The following is a 19,129-nucleotide window of genomic DNA, read 5'->3' as shown; positions in this document are numbered from 1 at the left end:
TTAGAAGTTGACAAAAGGGCTATGCTAGCAGATCAAGCTAAATTTTTAAGAATTAGAGTTGAAGTGCAGATTGATAAACCTCTCCGTAGAGGGGGGTATATTAAGAATGATGAAGGTGGAAGATTTTGGGTTGATTTTAGGTATGAGAGGCTGCCTACCTTCTGTTATAGATGTGGAATACTTGGGCATGATGAAAAACATTGCCAAGCAAGTTCATTGGAGCATTTATCAGGAAGGCAATATGGTGAATGGCTGAAAGCTGGTGGAGTTTTAAAAGTTGGAGGTGAAAAGGAAAAGCTGAAGGAGCAACCTATGACTGAAAAAGGATGCTCGGCCTCTATGGTGGTGGAAGGTGGAAATGATGAAGAAGGTGTGGCTGGCAGGCTGAGATTGCCTGAGCTGCTAGTTGGCGGCAGAATTGAGAAAGAGGACAGTACAGTGATCATGGAAGAGGCAACTCCCTTGGACATGATGAAGAGTCCTGTCACGTCCAATCATGGGGAACAAGGAGAGCAGGTTAGCTGGAAAGAGGGAGTGCCAGAAGCTTCGGACAGTGAGCTGGAGCGAGTTGCACATGAAGGACTGAATGGCATTAGAACTAATTTGGTCAGGAATGAAGGGAATGGGATTGAGGCTGGTCAGCAAGGAGTTAGTAAGGTGTATGGGCCGGTTTTGTGTGAGGCTGGAAAGTTAAGCCCATTAAGAATAAAAGAAACAGAGGGCTTAAGTGGAGAGAAAAAGGATGGGCCAGTTTTAAAAGAAATTGAAGGTTTTAAGCCTGTAAGTCAAAAAGAAAAAGAAAGCTCTAGTGTGGAAAGGACACAACCACTTAGCCCAAACCGTATGCTCAGACAAGGATTTAGAGGAAGAATTAAACAATAGCAAGGGAAAAGGAAAAGGCCCAAGAGGTGGTGCAAATTGAACAAGCCCAAGAGGTAAGTAAAAAAGAAAAGTTTATGATGAAATGTCTTTTATTTCTGATAAAAAAGTCCAGAATCGTTTATGTGAAGAGGAACAGGAAGGGGGTGTTATTTTATTTGCTGAAACAGCGGTGACTGCGGAGCAGCACCACCTAGACAAATGATTGCATTAGGATGGAATTGCCGGGGGCTTGGGAACCCCCGGCCAATTCGTGTGTTGCGTGAGCTCGTGCAACATTGGACGCCCAAAATAGTCTTCTTGTCGAAGACAAAGATAAAGAAGTATCGTATGGAAAAGAAGAAATTTAAAACTGGTTTGTTGAATGGTTTAATTGTTCCTAGTATAGGGAGGAGTGGGGGATTAGCTATGTTATGGAGTAGGGAGATAAAGGTGGAAGTTCAAGGCTATTCAAGAAATTATATTGATGCAGTGGTGACTGACTCGGAATCAGGTTTTAAGTGGCATATTACCGGTTTCTATGGAAACCTTGAAACTCATTGTAGAAAAGAATCATGGAATCTTTTGAGAAGCCTTAGCCAAAAGTATCAACTTCCCTGGTTATGCTTTGGTGATTTTAATGAAATAGTATCGGTGGAAGAGAAATTGGGTGGGGTGCAAAGGTCTCAAAGGCAGATGGAGGATTTTAGAGATGCAATACACCAATGTGGGTTCAAGGATCTTGGGTTTATTGGTCCTGAGTTTACTTGGTGTAATATGCAAGAGGGTGAAAGCAGAATGTATTTAAGACTGGATCGAGCTTTGGCCACTCCTGATTGGGTTGATCATTATAAAGAGGTTAAGGTGCATCATTTGGTGGAATCCACATCTGACCACTGTGCTTTGCTTATATCTGATGCCAATGTTGTTCAGAAGTATCCTAATAGACGTAGATTCCTAGTCGAAGCTATGTGGACAAGAAGGGAGGAGGAATGCAAAGATATTATCCAAGAAGTCTGGGATGGTAGCTAAGAATTAAATTCTCCTATGGGGATAGCTGCTAGATTGAGTTGTTGTGCTGAAAACCTATCTAGATGGAACAAAATGGTGTATGGGCAAATTCCAAAGCAAATTCAAGAGAAAAGGGAGACTCTTAGGAATCTGGTTTGTAGAGATAGAAATGGCAGCCTGGGCGGTGAAATCAATATATTAAGAAAGGAGATTAATGAGTTATTAGATAGTGAAGAAATTAAGTGGCATCAGAGATCAAAGGTACAATGGTTAAGCCTTGGGGATCGAAACACGAAATACTTCCACACTAAGGCTTCAGATAAAAGAAGGAAAAATATGATCAACTATATTATGGATGAAAATGGAAATTGGCATGATTCCATTGATGGTACAGCGGAAGTGGTAGTGTCATATTTTAAAATTTTATATTCTTCTTCCTACCCGACTCGCATTTCGGAAGTTCTTGATACTATTCCAGCTAAAGTCACGGAAGAAATGAATTAGCTCCTTATTCAAGAATTCACAAGGGAGGAAGTTAAGATGGCGCTAAATCATATGCTTCCAACAAAGGCCCCAGGTCCGGATGGTATATCTGCTATTTTATTTCAAAAATATTGGGTTATTGTTGGTAATGATGTCACATGCATGGTCTTAAATGTTCTTAATTCTAATATGTCTATGGTAGAGATTAATAAAACAAACATCACTTTGGTGCCAAAAATAAAAAACCCCACAAAAATGATAGATTTTAGACCTATAAGTCTTTGCAATGTTGTTTATAAACTCATATCAAAAGTGTCAGCGAATTGTCTTAAAATTATCCTTACTCAAATTATATCTGAAAACCAGAGTGCGTTTCTATCTGGAAGATTAATTACTGACAATGTGCTTGTAGCTTTTGAACTTATGCACTATTTAGAACGTAAAAAGGGAAGGTAAGGAGGGTTTTGTGACAATAAAGTTGGATATGAGTAAAGCATATGATAGGGTGGAGTGGGGTTTTATTAGACAAGTGATGGAAAAAATGGGGTTCCATGAAAAATGGATAGCGTTGATCATGCACTGTATAACTTTTGTATCATACTCTATCCTTGTTAATGGTGTTGCTTATGGTAGTATTATCCCTACGAGGGGTCTCCGTCAAGGAGACCCAATTTCGCCTTATATCTTTCTTTTATGTGCAGATGGTTTTTCCTCTCTCATTAATGAGGCTGCCAGAAATCACAGAATAAGTGGAGTATCAATATGTAGAGGTTGTCCTAAGATCACACATTTGTTTTTTGTAGATGATAGTCTTTTATTTTGTAAAGCAAATAGTCAAGAATGCCAAAGTCTTATTGATATCCTCCAGTTATATGAAGCTGCTTCGGGCCAGAAAATCAATGCGGTTAAATCTTCAGTCTTTTTCAATAAAAATACCCCTAATGATAGAAGATGTGAAGTGTTGAATATGTTGGGTCCTATGCAAGATACCCGCCATAAAAAATACCTTGGCTTACCTTCAATCATTACTAAGTCAAAAATTGAAATTTTTGCTGAAATCAAAGAGAGGGTGGAAAGGAAATTATCGGGATGGAAAGAGAAAATGCTTTCAATGGGTGGCCGAGAGATCCTTATTAAAGCTGTTGCTCAAACAATTCCAACATACACAATGAGCTGTTTCCAGATCCCAAAGATTCTTTGTGATGAGATTGAAGCAACGATGAGAAAGTTTTGGTGGGGTCAAAGGGGTCAAGAATCAAAAATTGCTTGGGTAAGTTGGAAGAAAATGTGTAAGTCTAAGATGAATGGAGGAATGGGGTTCAGAAATTTACAAGCTTTCAACCTTGCTATGTTAGCTAAGCAAGGATGGAGGTTGCTTTCGAATCCTAACTCTCTGGTGGCCCAAATCTATAGAGCAAGATATTATCCGCATGGTGATGTTTTTCAAGCTAAACTTGGATCCAGCCCTTCTTATACTTGGAGAAGCATCTTCAATGGGTTGGAAGTTGTGAAAAGAGGTACCCAGTGGCGAGTAGGCAATGGTGAGAGAATTCTTATTTGGGAGGATAAATGGCTACCTACTCCAACAACATACAAAGTAATCTCCCCCCCCCCCCCCCCCCCAAAGTTTTTTGATGATTATCCTAAGGTCTTGGCGCTAATTGATAAAGACACGAGGAGGTGGAAGGGTGATGTTGTGAGATCTTTATTCTTGCCTTTTGAAGCAAGGACTATTCTGAATATTCCCCTCAGCCATAGCCTTCCAGAAGACCAAATTATATGGGTGGGTAATAGAAAGGGAGAATTCAGTGTAAAAAGTGCATATTATATTGCTATTGGAGTGATAGATACAATGGAGGAAGGTGAATGTTCTTCAGGTGATTCGAGGAATCCTTTATGGTGAAAACTATGGCACTTAAACATTCCTCCCAAGATATGTATATTTTGCTTGGAAAATGTGTATGAATGCTCTCCCTACTTTTGTGAATTTGCAAAGAAAAGGTGTAAATATTTGTGATATTTGTCCGGCTTGTGGAATGGAGCCTGAATCAAATCTCCATGTTTTTGTTAATTGTGAAATGGCAAAGAGAGTATGAAGATGTTGGCTGGATAGGCCTGTTGATTTGTTGAATGTTAATATGGATATTGTAGATATTGCTATGAAATTTTTTGAATCTGGTACATCCAGTGACTTGGAGATTTTCTTTGGGGTTGCATGGGCAATATGGTATAATAGAAATAAAATTGTGCATGAGTTTTCTAGTCAGGTTCTTGATCATATTTGGGGTTTTGCTAGAAATTATATTCTTGAGTTCAAAAGGGCCTCAATAGCTTGCTCTCAAAGCTTGTCTCGGTCAGTAGGAAAGTGGATAACGCCTCCTCCAGGGGTGTTCAAAATCAATGTTGATGGTGCTACATCTGAAATTGATAGAAACTCAAGTGTAGGAGTTGTTATAAGGGATGCAGCTGGTAATGTTCAGGCTGCTTGCTGTAAATATCTTCAGGGTCAATACTCAGTGGAGGAAGTTGAAGCGCTGGCTATGGAGTGTAGTCTCCTTCTTGCCAAAAAGCATGAGCTTTCCCAAATTATCTTGGAATCTGATGCTTTAACAGTTGTTTCTAATGTCACTGCAGCTGAAATTAGTAGCTGTCTTGGCCATGTTTATCAGGGGATTCTTAATCTGCTTTCTTCTTTTAGTAGTTGGAAAATTAAGCATGTGAAAAGGGAATACAAGTTATACAACAGGTCAGCCCACGAGCTTGCACAGTATGTGAGAATGAAGGAGGAGTCTCATAGCTGGAAAGGAGTTTGTCCTCCTATGGTGATTCATGTTATTCAAGAAGATGGCTTTTAGTTTGATCTGTGTCAAGCTTTTCATTTTGGCTTTGTTGTACTCTCTTTTCTATTTGGCAATGAGAATTCAGTTGTTTGCTTTCAAAAAAAAAAACTGACCTCATAGTTTTAAGACTAAGACAAAATATACACTTTTGGTCCTTAAAACTTGGGTCAAGTTTTATTTAGTCTCTAAAGTTTGAAAATTTATTCTTTAGATACATTGTTAAAAAAATTGTAAATGTAGCAAGTTAGTCCTGTAATCTTACTGTTATGACATAGTGCCGCATTACTTTGTCAAATTTTGTAACGCTAGAAATAATTAATTTAGTATTTTTACAATTTTTTAAGGACTAAAAAAAGAAAAATTCACTTGGTTTAAAATTATCATTTTAGTCCACTAAGTTAAAAAAAAAAAAAAAAAAAAAATCTTTTTTAGTTCATTAAATAAATTAATAAAATAATCTCTAAAATTAATTTTTACTACTAAATAAGTGAAACGACGTTGTTTTAAAGGTATTAACAGAAAAGTTTTAGCGACAATGTATGAAAGGATTAAAGTGGCTGCATAATTAAAGTAAATAGATTAAAATGAAAAATTTTAAACTTAATGAATTAAAATGACAATTAATCAAAGTTATAAAATATAAAGTATATTTTACCTAAACGTTACAGGAAATTTCAATTTGGTACTAATAAGTGAGAACACTTACAAAGTAAGAAATTAAAACTTTGAAATATTTAGATTTTTTTTTTTTTTTTTTTTTTTTTGGGAACCCTTAAAGTATGAACACTTATAAGAAGGATTTAATAACCTGAAAATTCATATAAGCCTTTTTAGTTTTTCTTTTGTCTTGTCCCTATTTGGTATCTTTGCTTAAAATGTATTTTGTATATTTTAGACATGTAAAATAATTTTGCTCCTTTTATTTTTGGACACAAGAATGTAATTTCTCCTCATATATTATATTCTATTCTTCGCTATACATACAATTTATCATTGAATAAAAGATAAAAATTCGATTCCAACCTAAAAAGCTAAAAGTTCGACTCATACCTAAGAAGCTATAATCAGGAGCGGGCAATATGGCGTCTTGGTTAAAAGATAAAACTATCCCAAAAAAAAGTAGTTTGCATTCTCAACGACACGTCGCTGAAGAAACGAAAAGGATTTGCTAGTTCACTAGTCAGGTCTTTCACTCTCTGCCTCTGCTTCTGCCTCTCTGTGTGCAAAATGGTAGCTTCAGCTATCTCTGTGCCTTTAAGCTTCTCAATCGCTTCTCGTAGCAGAACCTCGTCCATTCCTTTGTTTTCTCGCAGGTATATATATTCATATATATATATATATATGTTAATTTTTATAATTTTATTCACTTCAAACTCTAATCTTTACTTGCTGTTTATCAATCCTGGAATTATATTTTCGTTAAAAATTTACAGAAACTCAACGAGGTCGATAGTCTCTGCCTTGCCAGGTCCATACTCTGATTCTTTAGCACTTGGTAATATTCTTTTTTTCATTTTCTACTTTAAATTCCACGAGTTTTAAATTTCTGTTTAAGATTATTGTAGGAAAGTCAAAGAATTTCTGCATTCTAAGTAGCAAATGTCATGCTAAAACTAGATTTGGGGATGACCCAGTTGTCTTTTTGAGTTTAGTTGTACTTAGGAACAGTTTATTTGAGTTCAATGCCCCTAATTTGATTGAAAATTTTGTCTTGGTCTGAGCCAGTTCCATCTGATTTCTTAATTACCTTAATTAGTCATGCTAAAACTAGATTTGGGGATGACCCAGTTGTTTTTTTTCAGCTTATTTGTACTTAGGAACAGTTTATTTGAGTTCAGTGCCCCTAATTTGATTGAAAATTTTGTCTTCGTCTGAGCCAATTCCATCTGATTTCTTAATTACCTTAATTAATCATGCTAAAACTAGATTTGGGGATGACCCAGTTGTCTTTTTGAGTTTAGTTGTACTTTGGACCAGTTTATTTGAGTTCAATGCCCCTAATTTGATTGAAAATTATGGCTTTGTCTGAGCCAATTCCATCTGATTTCTTAATTAATGATTCCCATGATTTGTAATATGTAAGGTAATTGTTGTGTCCAGGCCTATCCAGTAAAACTTGTTGGTTACCTAGTAAGCATGAAGAGAAGGATTTTCCTGGCACCAGTACAAGGTGAACTGCTTGTTCCCTTTTTCACTTAAAGTACTTGGTGTACTCCTTTTCCCCCCCTTCTATTTGCGTGTGAGTGTGTGTGTGTTATGTGCTGGTGTTGTCTATAATCATTTATTGTAGTGACTGTATGTGGCTTTTCGAGCGATCACTTCCTTTGGAGAGTATTGCACTTAGAGGTTTTATTTTTTCTTTATATTTAATAGCAGATTTTTTTTATGCAGTGCCATGATTTTATTACATCCGTTATCCATATGATAGAAAATTAGAAATTTTTAAAAATTGATAAGGACAGGAAGGAATTGGTTTGAGGAAAAAGCATTGCAGCTGGGCAAGTTTGTGTTTATTTATCTTCACAAATTCAGTAGGAAACATGTTACATATACCTGTGTTATACTTCAGCTTCCTGAAAGATCCCAATTATAGTTATAGATGTTTGATCTCGTTCTATGTTTTCTGCTTCTCTGATTTAACCAATTCATGGACTAATTTTCTTTTTAAAACAAAAAAACAAAAATTTAACCATTTAATGGAATAATTAGCTACTTAAACTGTGTTTGATATACAGTTATGATGCAATAGAAGCCAGAAAGGGGAATCCACCTGTAATGCCGGCTGTGATGACCCCAGGAGGGCCTTTGGATCTCTCATCGGTGTTATTCAGGAATCGCATAATCTTCATTGGACAGCCAGTCAACTCACAGGTGGCTCAGCGAGTCATATCGCAGCTTGTGACTCTGGCAACTATTGATGAGGATGCAGATATTTTGGTGTGGTTATGTGTTGACAGTGTTATTTTGTTTTTCAATTTCAGAATCGATGTGTTGGGGCTGTGAAATCAAAATTCTTAGATAAAGATAATTCTTTACAGTTTATGACATAGTCCTGTACCCTCTCAGGTGTATTTGAACTGCCCTGGTGGAAGTACGTACTCTGTGCTGGCAATATATGATTGCATGTCTTGGGTAAGATTTAAAACATTTTTTGATGATTTCTTTGCTCTCCTTTTCTTAATTAATTCATGCTGCCTTTGTATATTAGTTACTTTATCTTGCCACTCTGGTATTAATAGTGAACTTAAAAAGGTGAGAACAAATATTGACTAAATTTAAATATTATATATGAGTGCCTCTGGCCAATGACCCAATGTGTTCTGGCTCAAATGGCACTCCTTAGCCCACAAGAGTGGGTGGAAGGTGATGTTTGTGGGCTCAGAACGTATTGACTGTGTGTTTCACATACCAATTAACAAAAAACACAATATCTGAGTGTCTCCTTATATGAAATGATTGTGACTATAAGCCTCAAAAAAGCCATTATCTCTAATCTAAAATTGATAAGTACAAATCAATCAGATGGTTTATTTTATTTTATTTTTTTGCAATAAATCCCAAATGGAACAAGGAATGAGCAATCATCAGTGACTAAAAATTATTACATCAGTGATCCTAATAAATAATTCAGGAGCCATTTATTAAGACAGCTTAGATATAGAATAGATCTGAATGTGATGCTAGTACTTGCCATTAGGTGGCCTGGCCATTTTCTTCTCCACAATAAATGAATTGGAAAGGAAAAGAACATGATAAATAGGAGGAGAACCAAATAGAACAAGGATATATAATTAGAGGAGCACGAAGGTAACTAAGATGCCAAATAGATATTAGTGTCATGCCTGTTTATTCCAAAAAGGCTTAACCATTTTACTAACTAAACATAAACGAACTTGAACGGAGTAAAATGAACATTTGGAAAGGAAAACTAAAGAAAGAAGATTACTAAGGAAACAAAAAGATATGTTGTCTCTGTCTCTCACTCTCTGACTTATTTTTACTGTACTTTATTTTATACTTATTTATAATGGGACATTTGCGGAGATTTTGGGGGACATCTGATTGGGCTGATAATGTTTCTGTGTTTGTAACTCTATTTGGATATATTTCAGAGTGCTAAAAGAGGTCATGATATCTGTAGTGTATAGATTAACTGCAAATATTAATATATTATCTGCATGTAAACTGTAAAAAGTTACATGACAGTCTTCCTTCCCTTCTACTAATATGATCCTGTTAGGCTCAGCTGTTTGTCTTCTGTATTCTCTGGAAAAACAAGCACATTGAGACCTGCTTTTTTTCCTAGTTATCAGTAGATTATACAATTAGCGTTAGATGTTATAAGGGTACTTGTAAAGGCATGTACTCCATCTCCCACCTGTGTGCATTATACTTTGTAAACATCGATCTTTCTTTCTTTCTTTTTTTCTTCTTCTTCTTCTTTTTTTTTTTTTTTTTTTTTTTTTTTTTAAATTTTTAAAAAGGTCTTCAATTTCTTACTTTGGAAGCATTTATTGACTAATGTTTTCAGATTAAGCCCAAGGTTGGCACGGTATGTTTTGGAGTAGCAGCAAGCCAAGGCGCACTTCTTCTTGCTGGTGGAGAAAAGGGAATGCGCTATGCAATGCCAAATGCGCGTATTATGATACATCAACCACAGAGTGGATGTGGGGTATGAATTTCCTTTTGGTGTAGTTTGCTGCATTTTATGAAAGGATTAGATTACAAGTCTGTAACAAATTCTGGTATTATCTGTGCAAACAAATTATATTAAAGTACCATCTTTCTTTTTCAATTCAATCCTCTTTTATATTTGGCTATTTCTTTTTGGCCTCTCGGTTTCTATATACATGAGTATATATGAAGTTTAAATCAGTTTTTTCCTATTCAGTGTTGTTCGAGACTAGAAGGTTTAAAGTTTAAATTATTATTATTATTTTTTAAATTTAATTTCTTTTGCTGAAGTGAAGTTTAAATTAGTTTTTTCCTATTTACTGTGTTTTGAGATTAGAGAGTTGCAATAGAACTACGTTAAATGGATCTCGGTCTGGTGTTGGGCTTGGATACTAGCTGTCAGATTCTTTTGATTTTCAAGGATTTTCCACTACTTAAGAGTGTCAAATAGCTGTACTCTTACCCATGTCCTTCCTGTCAAACAAGTATGGCTGGGTGAAGTGAAGGAGCTGGGTAACACAAACAATGAAAGTATTCTTATGCATGTGTAATATGGTAAATTTTGATATATATAGTTTGAGATATTATGATTCATTTGCTAATATTCCATAGATATGATTGTGTCATCTGCTGTAGGGGCATGTGGAAGATGTGAGGCGGCAAGTGAACGAAGCAGTTCAATCTCGTCATGTCAGTCTCTCTTCTCCACCCAGTTGCTTGATTTAAATGATCTCTGGATGATAATTGATAAATTACTGGTCCTCCCAAAAGCTTAAGTTGTTAGGAAATGATGAATTTAATCATTTAACCACAGTTCTAACAATAATAATACAGCCTTCATGACTTAGATCAAGCTGTAATATAGTGACTCAATTGTGTCTGTGTTCTTGCTAATTTGAATATAAAAAAATGAAAAGCAAGATCTCCTTAAGTTGTGCTGGGCTGTACTGTTCAAATAAATTTCACTCTATGTTGTGAGCAAGATGATGATAGAGATATCCATCATTGATGCTAGAAAATTCATGCTATCATCACAAAGAATTAGGCTGGTATGTTTGGCCTCTATCTTGGAAAACAGCATTTTAGTATCAATACAGATGCCATGATCATCATCTCGAGAAGTGTGGAATGACTTTTAACAAGGCACCTGGATTTTTGGGCCGCAAGTAAAATATAATGGGGTTTTCTCCAATTCCATTTTCATAAGTTACCTTTAGGCAAAAGCGTAATGATCTGAAAACTTGCATGATTTTCTGAAGTTTTGACAAAACATGTTTTTATGATTCGTGCTTAGACAGAATGTATTGATACACCATTATTGCATTTTCAAGTTCACCAAGCACCTTGAATAAAATTATTATTATTTCATATTTCATGTAATGTTATGTTCTTCTTTTGAGTTAAGTTATTTTTACCTGTGAAAAAACAAAAAAGAAGATCACGGAGCTCTTGAGATTTAGATCCTATGCTTGGCTCTCTGAATTGACCAGTTTCCAGGACAGCCCAGTTTTTCTCTGTCAAATTCTTCTGAATGCATGAGTGTGCTGCTCAATATTAAGCATTGACTCTACTTTTCTTCTTGCCCTGGTAATATTATGCAGAAAATTGACAAAATGTATGCTGCTTTTACTGGCCAACCTCTAGAGAAAGTGCAACAATACACTGAAAGGGATCGTTTCTTGTCTGTTTCTGAGGTAATATTTCTCAGTCCTTTGTTCTTCTTCAATTATTTTATTTTTTATTTTTTATTTTTTATTTTTTTAAAGAATGGATGGAAAATATAATGAACACAAAACATTTGCAAGTTGTCCTCATGAAAATTTCCTTTTAATAATGATATATCATAATGAGTGGACACACTGCAAAATCAAAGATTCAAAGCCCATTGCAACGAAAGAGCTTCCATTATCTACTACTAATTATTTTGATCCAAACTTCCCTGTCAGCTGAGTACTGCTTTAATACGCAATTGACCTGCATGGAGAGCTACTAACAATTTTCTTGTTATGCTGCCTCCAATTGCAGGCCATGGAGTTTGGACTCATTGACGGTGTGTTAGAAACTGAATATTAAACTCAAGACTTTGTGCTGAACCATTCTATGCCTTCTTGACATCATATTGCAATATGTCATCAAACAGATACGATGTCCTTGGGTTGCTTTAAATGGTAATTTACATGTGTTATTCTTCAATTGATAGTTGCCAAGTGATGCTTCTGTATTTTAGTGGAATTATATGAAGTTTTGATATTCAGAGACTAGTTGTTTTGGGTTCATTCTTCTGGGGTGATATTCATATACTAGTGCCTTAGATTAATATGGTACAGTAAGTTAATGATCTTGGTCTTAAAACAGTTATCATAATGCTCAAGAAATGAGAACTGGCATCTGCCCAAATTTGCAACTAGGATCGCTTACCTTATAGACTTAGTCCATATTATCAGGCCATGAGACACGATATGCTATGTAATTTATAATAAGTGATGTTACTGATGTTATTAACTACAAAAGTCTTATAAAGAGATGTGTCATTACCACCGCACACTTTTGATACTGTGGTTACTTTACAAGTATAAGTGCTTGTGGGGTGTGGATGGTAAATGCCTGAGTGTAAGTTTCTAAAAAGGAGTTTCATACACATATACATTTAGATTAGGTTATAGTAGAATTTCTGTCTTGTAAAAAAAAAAAAAGTGTCATTACTAAGATATTATTTATTATGTCACTGAAATAGCACCAATCACATACATCATTATTTTTATGGTAAAACTGGTAATAACTTTTACCCTTTTTCATATAATTATATGTTACGAATGTGTAAAATACTAGGTGCACCGAATAGTGTTTTAGAGTCAAGGCACTAGTCAAGGCTCAATTATGGTAGCGCTTACAATTATTATTATTATTATTATTATTAGAATGAATGTAGCAATCTAATTTATTCTCAATTTTCCTTTAGATAGTTTGCAGTCTGGTATGTGCACTCTCTTTTCACAATAATTGAACTAATTTATGCACTGTTCACTTGTCATGAGTACTCTTTCAAGAGTACTCTTATTGTTTCTCAAAAAAAAAAAAAAAAAAAGAGTACTCTTATAAAAATAGCTAAAGCTGGGGAAGACTTTTTTTTTTTTTTTTTTGGTATCAATTTTCCTATTTAAACAGGTTGACCTCGGAAGACTCTCTCTCTTCCTCTTTTAATTGGCAAGTTATATACATGTTTAGTGGGTCTTGATCTTGAATGACCTGATAGATTGGATATCTCTGTCAACTAGACAATTTTTTTAAACTTGAGAAATTCTCCAAAACCATTGGTATCATCTAGGACCTAACACTAACAGCTTCTATCAGTTGCTAAGTCACACGATTTTATAATGAAGTTCACACAGCTTATATCACCTCTCTAAATAGGAGTAATCTTGTGGAGTGGCTGTATACGATGGCTAATGGCTCTCTAAAACAAAACAAAACAAAAAGGGAAAAAAACTTGGAAACATCTCTCTAAGTGAAGAAAACCATACACCGGATTTTCAATTATCCAAAAAAGAAATAATGCATCTCCAAATATAGAGATGGAGAAGCCGAACATTATTTAGAGGATATAATAATCACTCAATTTAAAACATGTGATTTTTTTACCCAAGTTTTTAAGGAAAAATATTCAAAATTTAAATTTAGACATATAAATCACTCAATTTTTACAATCCCAACCTTTCCCATCCTCATGGTCAAACAATACAATTTCAAATTCCAGGAGGATAATAATCAAAATTACTTTAAGTTGAATCATGCAATAGAGAATCAATGGATGGGATTAAAAGTTAAAAAATTCACTTTTAATCTTAACTCTTGGATAAAAAAAAAAAAAAAAAAAAAAAAAAAAAAAAAAAAAAAAAAAAAAAAAAAACCTTTCTATGCATTGAACATGTTAAGATGTGCGCATGTGGCAAAAGTTAGACATGTTTTGGCATTCCAAAGGGACCAGTGCATAAGAGCACTGGACTCAAGCTAGTTTCTTAATTTTTAATTTTTTATCTTTTTAACTTTTACATCTCATACGACGCAAATAATTGTATGGTGCAACAATTACGCTGAATCCAAATCTCTCGTATTAGAGCCATGCTTGAAGATTCAAATGAAGCAGGCATCGGTGTGGTAATTTACAATTCTTAAGGTGAAAAATGGTTGTTTTGTCAAAGAAGATACCTATGCCATTTTTTATGGTAATTTTGGGGACCTTAACTGCTAGAAGAACTGTCCAATTTATCCACATGATTGGTCTTCATAGATCTATTTTTGAGGCAATGCTCTTCACCATAGAGATTTGCTACATTCTTCTTTCAATCATCTTGTTATAGACACTTTTGTCTTAATTTACACACTTTTCTTTCTCTCATACATTTAGGCAAGGCAATGCATTAGCTTATACTTTCGCCAAGATAACAAGGCTTTCTTTTCCTGTATTGGTTTGGATGGAGTCTATTCCTCCTAACCTTCATGACTGTTTTGTTTCTAATTTACTTGCTATTGAATAAATGCAGGAATGATCTTTTTTTATTAAAAATAAAAATAAAAATTCCCCTCAACTTTTGAGGATAAATTCAATTGGAGTTTCTAAAATTATATTCATTCAATCCGGAAAATTCAATTGGAGATTCTTTCTAAAACTATATTCATTCAATCCTTAAAACTTCACAACTCACAAGTTCACAAACCTTAAATTTTGTAAAACAAAGTCTTTATTTATTTGATAATGGTTGTGCGCAGACTTAGGGGTTTTGGATCCTGGGGTGTTTTAATTTTTTTTTTTTTTTTTTTTGGGGGGGAAGCATGTTTAATGCTAGAGGATTTTAAGGTAGTTTCATGTAGCTCTTAATCAAATAACATTATGGGAATATTGGGAAAAAAAAATACTACAAAGTAAAATTATACTCATCCAATCCTTACACTGTGTTTGGCCAAAACAAGGGAGATGGAAGAGAAAGGAAATGGGGGGAAGAGAGGGGAGAGGAAAGGACAGAGAAAGGAAAAAAAAAAAAAATCATTAAGTTGTTTGATTTATAAATACAGTTTATTAGTGGGTCCTACCATCAAAAATTCATTAAGAGATAAATGGAGAGAAATATAGTTTATTAGTGCGTCCCACCATCAAAACTATTTCCTCTCTCCTTTTCTTCTCAAAAAAAAAATAATAATAATAATAAATAATTGTTGGGCCATTGTGGAAAATAATTCCCTCCATTTTTCTTTTTTCACCCCCAATTCCTCCTAACCCAACAAAGGAATTAATTTTCTTTTCTTCCCTGTCCCTTCTAACTAAACAAAGGTTAAATTCTGAAAGTCCACCCCTTCTCCTCTAGGAATACCTAACCTAGGGAGGTGCCATTAGACTTTTAAGTGTTTTTTAAAAAAAATCTTTTGAGAAAACATTAGATTATGAAGGTATTTTTTTTTTTTTTTTTTTTTTGAGAAAGATTAGACCATGAAGTTTGTTGGCCATGTTCGCTAACTTTAAAACATTGTATCATTATTTATATTTGATAATGGTCATGTCAAATCTCTGAACTCTGAAGACTTAAAATAAGCACTAGGTTGTTATAAAATAATAATAATAATAATAATAAGCACTAGGATTTTCTCAACAAGAGTGCTTGACAACTTGTAGGGCGCACTCCTCTCTCAAGTTCAATGCGTTGAAATGCTTTTCACAAATTGAAGTTTTAATACTCTATTTTTCAAAACAAGAGTGCTTGTGGAAGTTCTCACTAAAGGCATGACATCTTAGACATATATTAGACATATTAGTCCAATGTAATAGGCCCAAGTCCATTCCTACTAGTACAAGTAGGATTGAGATTGGGCCTATTATATTGGGCTAATATGTCTAATATATCTCTAACAACTCATGACTCATAAGCACTAGGCTTACCAATGTTTAATTGACCCATGGCAGTAAGAGCTTCCTTTTTCTTTTTTTTTTTCTAGTGGATTTGGGGTAGGTTCGTGTTGCTCTTAATTAAATTACAGGTCCTATTTATGCAACTTGGAATCGTGGTCCAAAATAATAGGATTGGCAAAGAACTACAAAGTTTTGTGTCCTACATAGTACTATTTGTAGTTTAATTCCCTAATATAAATTAGATCAAAATTATTAAAATAACCCATGATTAAATAACATTCTTTGAAAAAAAACCAACAATCTCGTCACAATATATATTAAATTCAAGTGGGTTTAGTACAACAACCCTGTTAGCCCCATATTATACATTTGAATTCATTCCTAACGAGATAAAAGTATAGTAATTCATATAGTTCATTTCAAAATCTTGGAAAAATTACACTTTACTCCCCAAAACTATAATATTTACCCTTTTAAATTGTGAGAGTACATATTTTACCCCCTAGACCATCATTGTTAACACTTGCCCTCTAAACTATGAGAGTGCACGTTTACTCTCCTAAATTATTACTCGTGTAACACTTTTTTTTACATCTCATGGGTAATAGAAGTATTCATTCTCATAATTTAGGAGAGCAAGTGTAAAAAAAAAATCATAGTTTAGGGAGGTAAAAGGTCCGTTTGGATTAAGCTTATTGTTGCTGAAACTGAAAACTGAAAACTGAAAACACTGTAGCAAAATAATTTTTAAATGTGTGAAAAGTACTGTGGAACCCATTTTTAATATTTTTTAATGCGTGAACAATATTGCTACAGTACATAAACAGTACTGCTACAGTGCAAAATAGTAATTTTTGTCCACCAAAGTCAACATATACGGGCAATAGAAAAAAAAAAAAAAAAAAACGCAGTGATCAAAACGTGGGATCCAAACGCCCTCAAAGTATACATTCTCATAGTTTAGGGAGTAAGTTAAAAGAATATAGTTTAGGGGGATAAAGTGAGCATTCTCATTATTTAGGAGGGTAAGTAAAAAATTAGTCATAATTTAGAAGAGTAAAGTGTAATTTCCCCCCTAAATCTTAGTATAGTTTTATCTGACAATATCCTATAATGAGATTATCAAATAAGTGAGTGTTTGTCAATAAAATAAACTAAAAAAAAAAAAAAACTTATGTTATTGTTAGACTCACTTTAAGGTACTGTTTTCATACATGAGTACCTAAAGGCGCACTTTATGCTTGCCACTCGTCTACGAGTAATTCTTTGTTTCTAATAAGAAAATATCATATGTATTGGATATATTATATATGCATCATTTTTATTATGGTAGGATGCAAATCAAATCCATTGGATAATTATTGATTCCTACTGGTGATTACCTGACATAGTATAGCACGCCACTGAGACTATACGTAGCATAGAGCTCAATTTTGCTTAGATCTAAATTATGTAGTTGGTTCAAAACTAACAAAGAAGAAGAATTTTTTTGAGATTTTTAAAAAAAATATTTTTAGGAATTTAGAAGTGTATATATAATATCATTTCATTTAAAATTTCACACCACAATATATGCTCTACCTCAAATAATATTTTCTTCACGGGTTCATAATCAATTGGCCATTAGGTGATTATATTTCTTATTCATTAGGGAAAAAGGAAGAAGATAAAGAATGAAAAAGAAACCCTCAATCTACCAAATAATGGGTAATGGATTATGAAGTATGAACCATGATATTCCCTTGTCTTCATCCATAATCCGGTGATTAAAGAGACCATTCATACGTAGTTTTAGTTACAGTATTTTTTTAACGAGCCATGAGCAATAAGAGTGAATACAGTACCGTACTCATTGGTATTGCTGGAATTTGCTGTACCAGTAAAAAAACAGTCTTGAATCATAGCACTCCAAATACCGAGTTGTACTGGTCTGTTTCGACTATACCAAGATGTTTCAGGCATTTTGGTCAGCAAACATATTTTGGACCAGCACAAGTAGGGGTGTTCACCAAACTGCAAAAACCGCACCAAAATTGCCCGCAAAATAGCATAACCGCACCGCACCGCAAGTAATAGTGCACCGCACCGCATGGTGCAGTGCGGTTTGTGGTTTTATAATAAGAAAACCGCACAAACCCCACCCTCTCTATATATTAATATATTTAATTATTTTTAATATTAAATATATTATTAATAGTTTAATAACCCTAGTTTAAAAAAAAAAAAAAAAAAAAGTTTGATAACTCTAGCAAGTGTTGATTAAGAAAGCTAGCCCAACATAAAGAAAAACTAGCTCAATAGTTTAAAACTTGGACCAAAATAAAGGGAAAAATTAGTTTTGAGCTGGGTAGAAAAAGCCCAAAATTTGAAATATATACCAATTTCAAATCATTCAAACCACATCTTATACACCGCATTGCATATGTGACCACAAAAATGAGGTGCGGTGCAGTTATGGTTTTGGCTAAACTTTAAACCGCACCGCACCACACCGCATCGCACATGTGACCGCAAAAATAAGGTGCGGTGCAGTTATGGTTTTAGCTAAACCGCACTGCAAAATGTGGTACTAAAAATAACCCAAAACCGCACCGCACCGCACCGCATCGCAAACAACCCTAAGTACAAGGAGGGAAAAAAGGAGTAAGGGAGCCGTTTTGAAGTCAGCTCTATAATTTGGGTTCAATTCTGGTTGTTGTCTTTGAAATATGTTGTTGTTGTTTCATCTTCTTCTTCTGTTTTGTTGATTTACACAAAAACCAATGCGCGAACTACTAAACAATATTACAAACAACATTTCGTAATGTAGTTATAGGTGTTTAAACAACATTACACTTATTTTCATACATTTTTTTACCAACATGTACTTCCAAAAAATACAAACAACATTACTAGAACAACATTACCAAACGGGCCCTAAGTTTTTGATCTTCACTATGACTTTTCAAATTGAGTTGTGTGACTATCAGCCACTTTCACTGTTTCACAAATCACACCTCCCCTGCTTCTTTTTCAATTCTTCTTCTTCTTCAATTTTTTTTTTTCAAATTTTTGAATTTTTTATACATTAGAAAATGGGCTGGACATGGCTTATGTGGGCTTAAATATGGATTTGTAATATATATACTTTTCTAAAGCAATATAGGTCTGTAAAAATATAAAAATATACTAGCCTCATCACAAGCGTTTTACGCGTGCAATGATACTCCTTTTTATTTATTTGTTTTTTGGATTTAATGTAATAATATTTAAAATTGAGATAGAAATAGTGTTCTAATTCTTATGATTTTTCTCTATGTGCTTTTATTTTAATTAGTGCTTATGTGAATGGAAGAAACTATTTGAAATTGAAACTCTTTATTTT

The 19,129-nt window shown here is 34.2% G+C and overlaps 2 protein-coding genes across 3 annotated transcripts; both read left to right on the top strand.

The window, feature by feature from the left end:
* Positions 1–1,080: 1,080 nt before the first annotated feature.
* Positions 1,081–1,890, top strand: LOC126705087 (uncharacterized). The gene has a single exon (XM_050404037.1). The coding sequence runs from the start codon at positions 1,081–1,083 to the stop codon at positions 1,888–1,890; it is 810 nt and encodes a 269-aa protein (XP_050259994.1).
* A 4,407-nt stretch (positions 1,891–6,297) lies between these two features.
* LOC126705998 (ATP-dependent Clp protease proteolytic subunit 6, chloroplastic) lies at positions 6,298–12,142 on the top strand. 2 transcript variants are annotated; one of them, XM_050405243.1, is made up of 9 exons: positions 6,298–6,505; positions 6,626–6,660; positions 7,293–7,362; positions 7,928–8,129; positions 8,259–8,324; positions 9,724–9,864; positions 10,503–10,556; positions 11,468–11,560; positions 11,892–12,142. In XM_050405243.1, exons 1-9 carry the CDS (start codon positions 6,420–6,422, stop codon positions 11,937–11,939), a joined length of 795 nt encoding a protein of 264 aa, XP_050261200.1. In that variant the 5' UTR covers positions 6,298–6,419; the 3' UTR covers positions 11,940–12,142. The 2 variants fall into 2 exon arrangements, with proteins under 2 accessions (XP_050261200.1, XP_050261199.1); XM_050405242.1 differs by having other exon boundaries at positions 6,300–6,505; positions 6,626–6,687.
* The last annotated feature ends 6,987 nt before the right edge of the window (positions 12,143–19,129 follow it).

This window comes from Quercus robur, chromosome 11 (assembly GCF_932294415.1).
Source record: "Quercus robur chromosome 11, dhQueRobu3.1, whole genome shotgun sequence".
NCBI lineage: Eukaryota > Viridiplantae > Streptophyta > Magnoliopsida > Fagales > Fagaceae > Quercus > Quercus robur.
Note: the sequence above shows the minus strand (reverse complement) of the source record. Positions and strands in the feature narration are given on the sequence as shown.

Coding starts and splice junctions, on each gene's coding strand:
- LOC126705087 (XM_050404037.1), top strand. CDS start 1,081: ATGATTGCATTAGGATGGAATTGCCGGGGGCTTGGGAACCCCCGGCCA.
- LOC126705998 (XM_050405242.1), top strand. CDS start 6,420: ATGGTAGCTTCAGCTATCTCTGTGCCTTTAAGCTTCTCAATCGCTTCT. Junction 9,865..10,502: donor AACCACAGAGTGGATGTGGG/GTATGAATTTCC, acceptor CATCTGCTGTAG/GGGCATGTGGAAGATGTGAG. Junction 11,561..11,891: donor GTTTCTTGTCTGTTTCTGAG/GTAATATTTCTC, acceptor CTCCAATTGCAG/GCCATGGAGTTTGGACTCAT.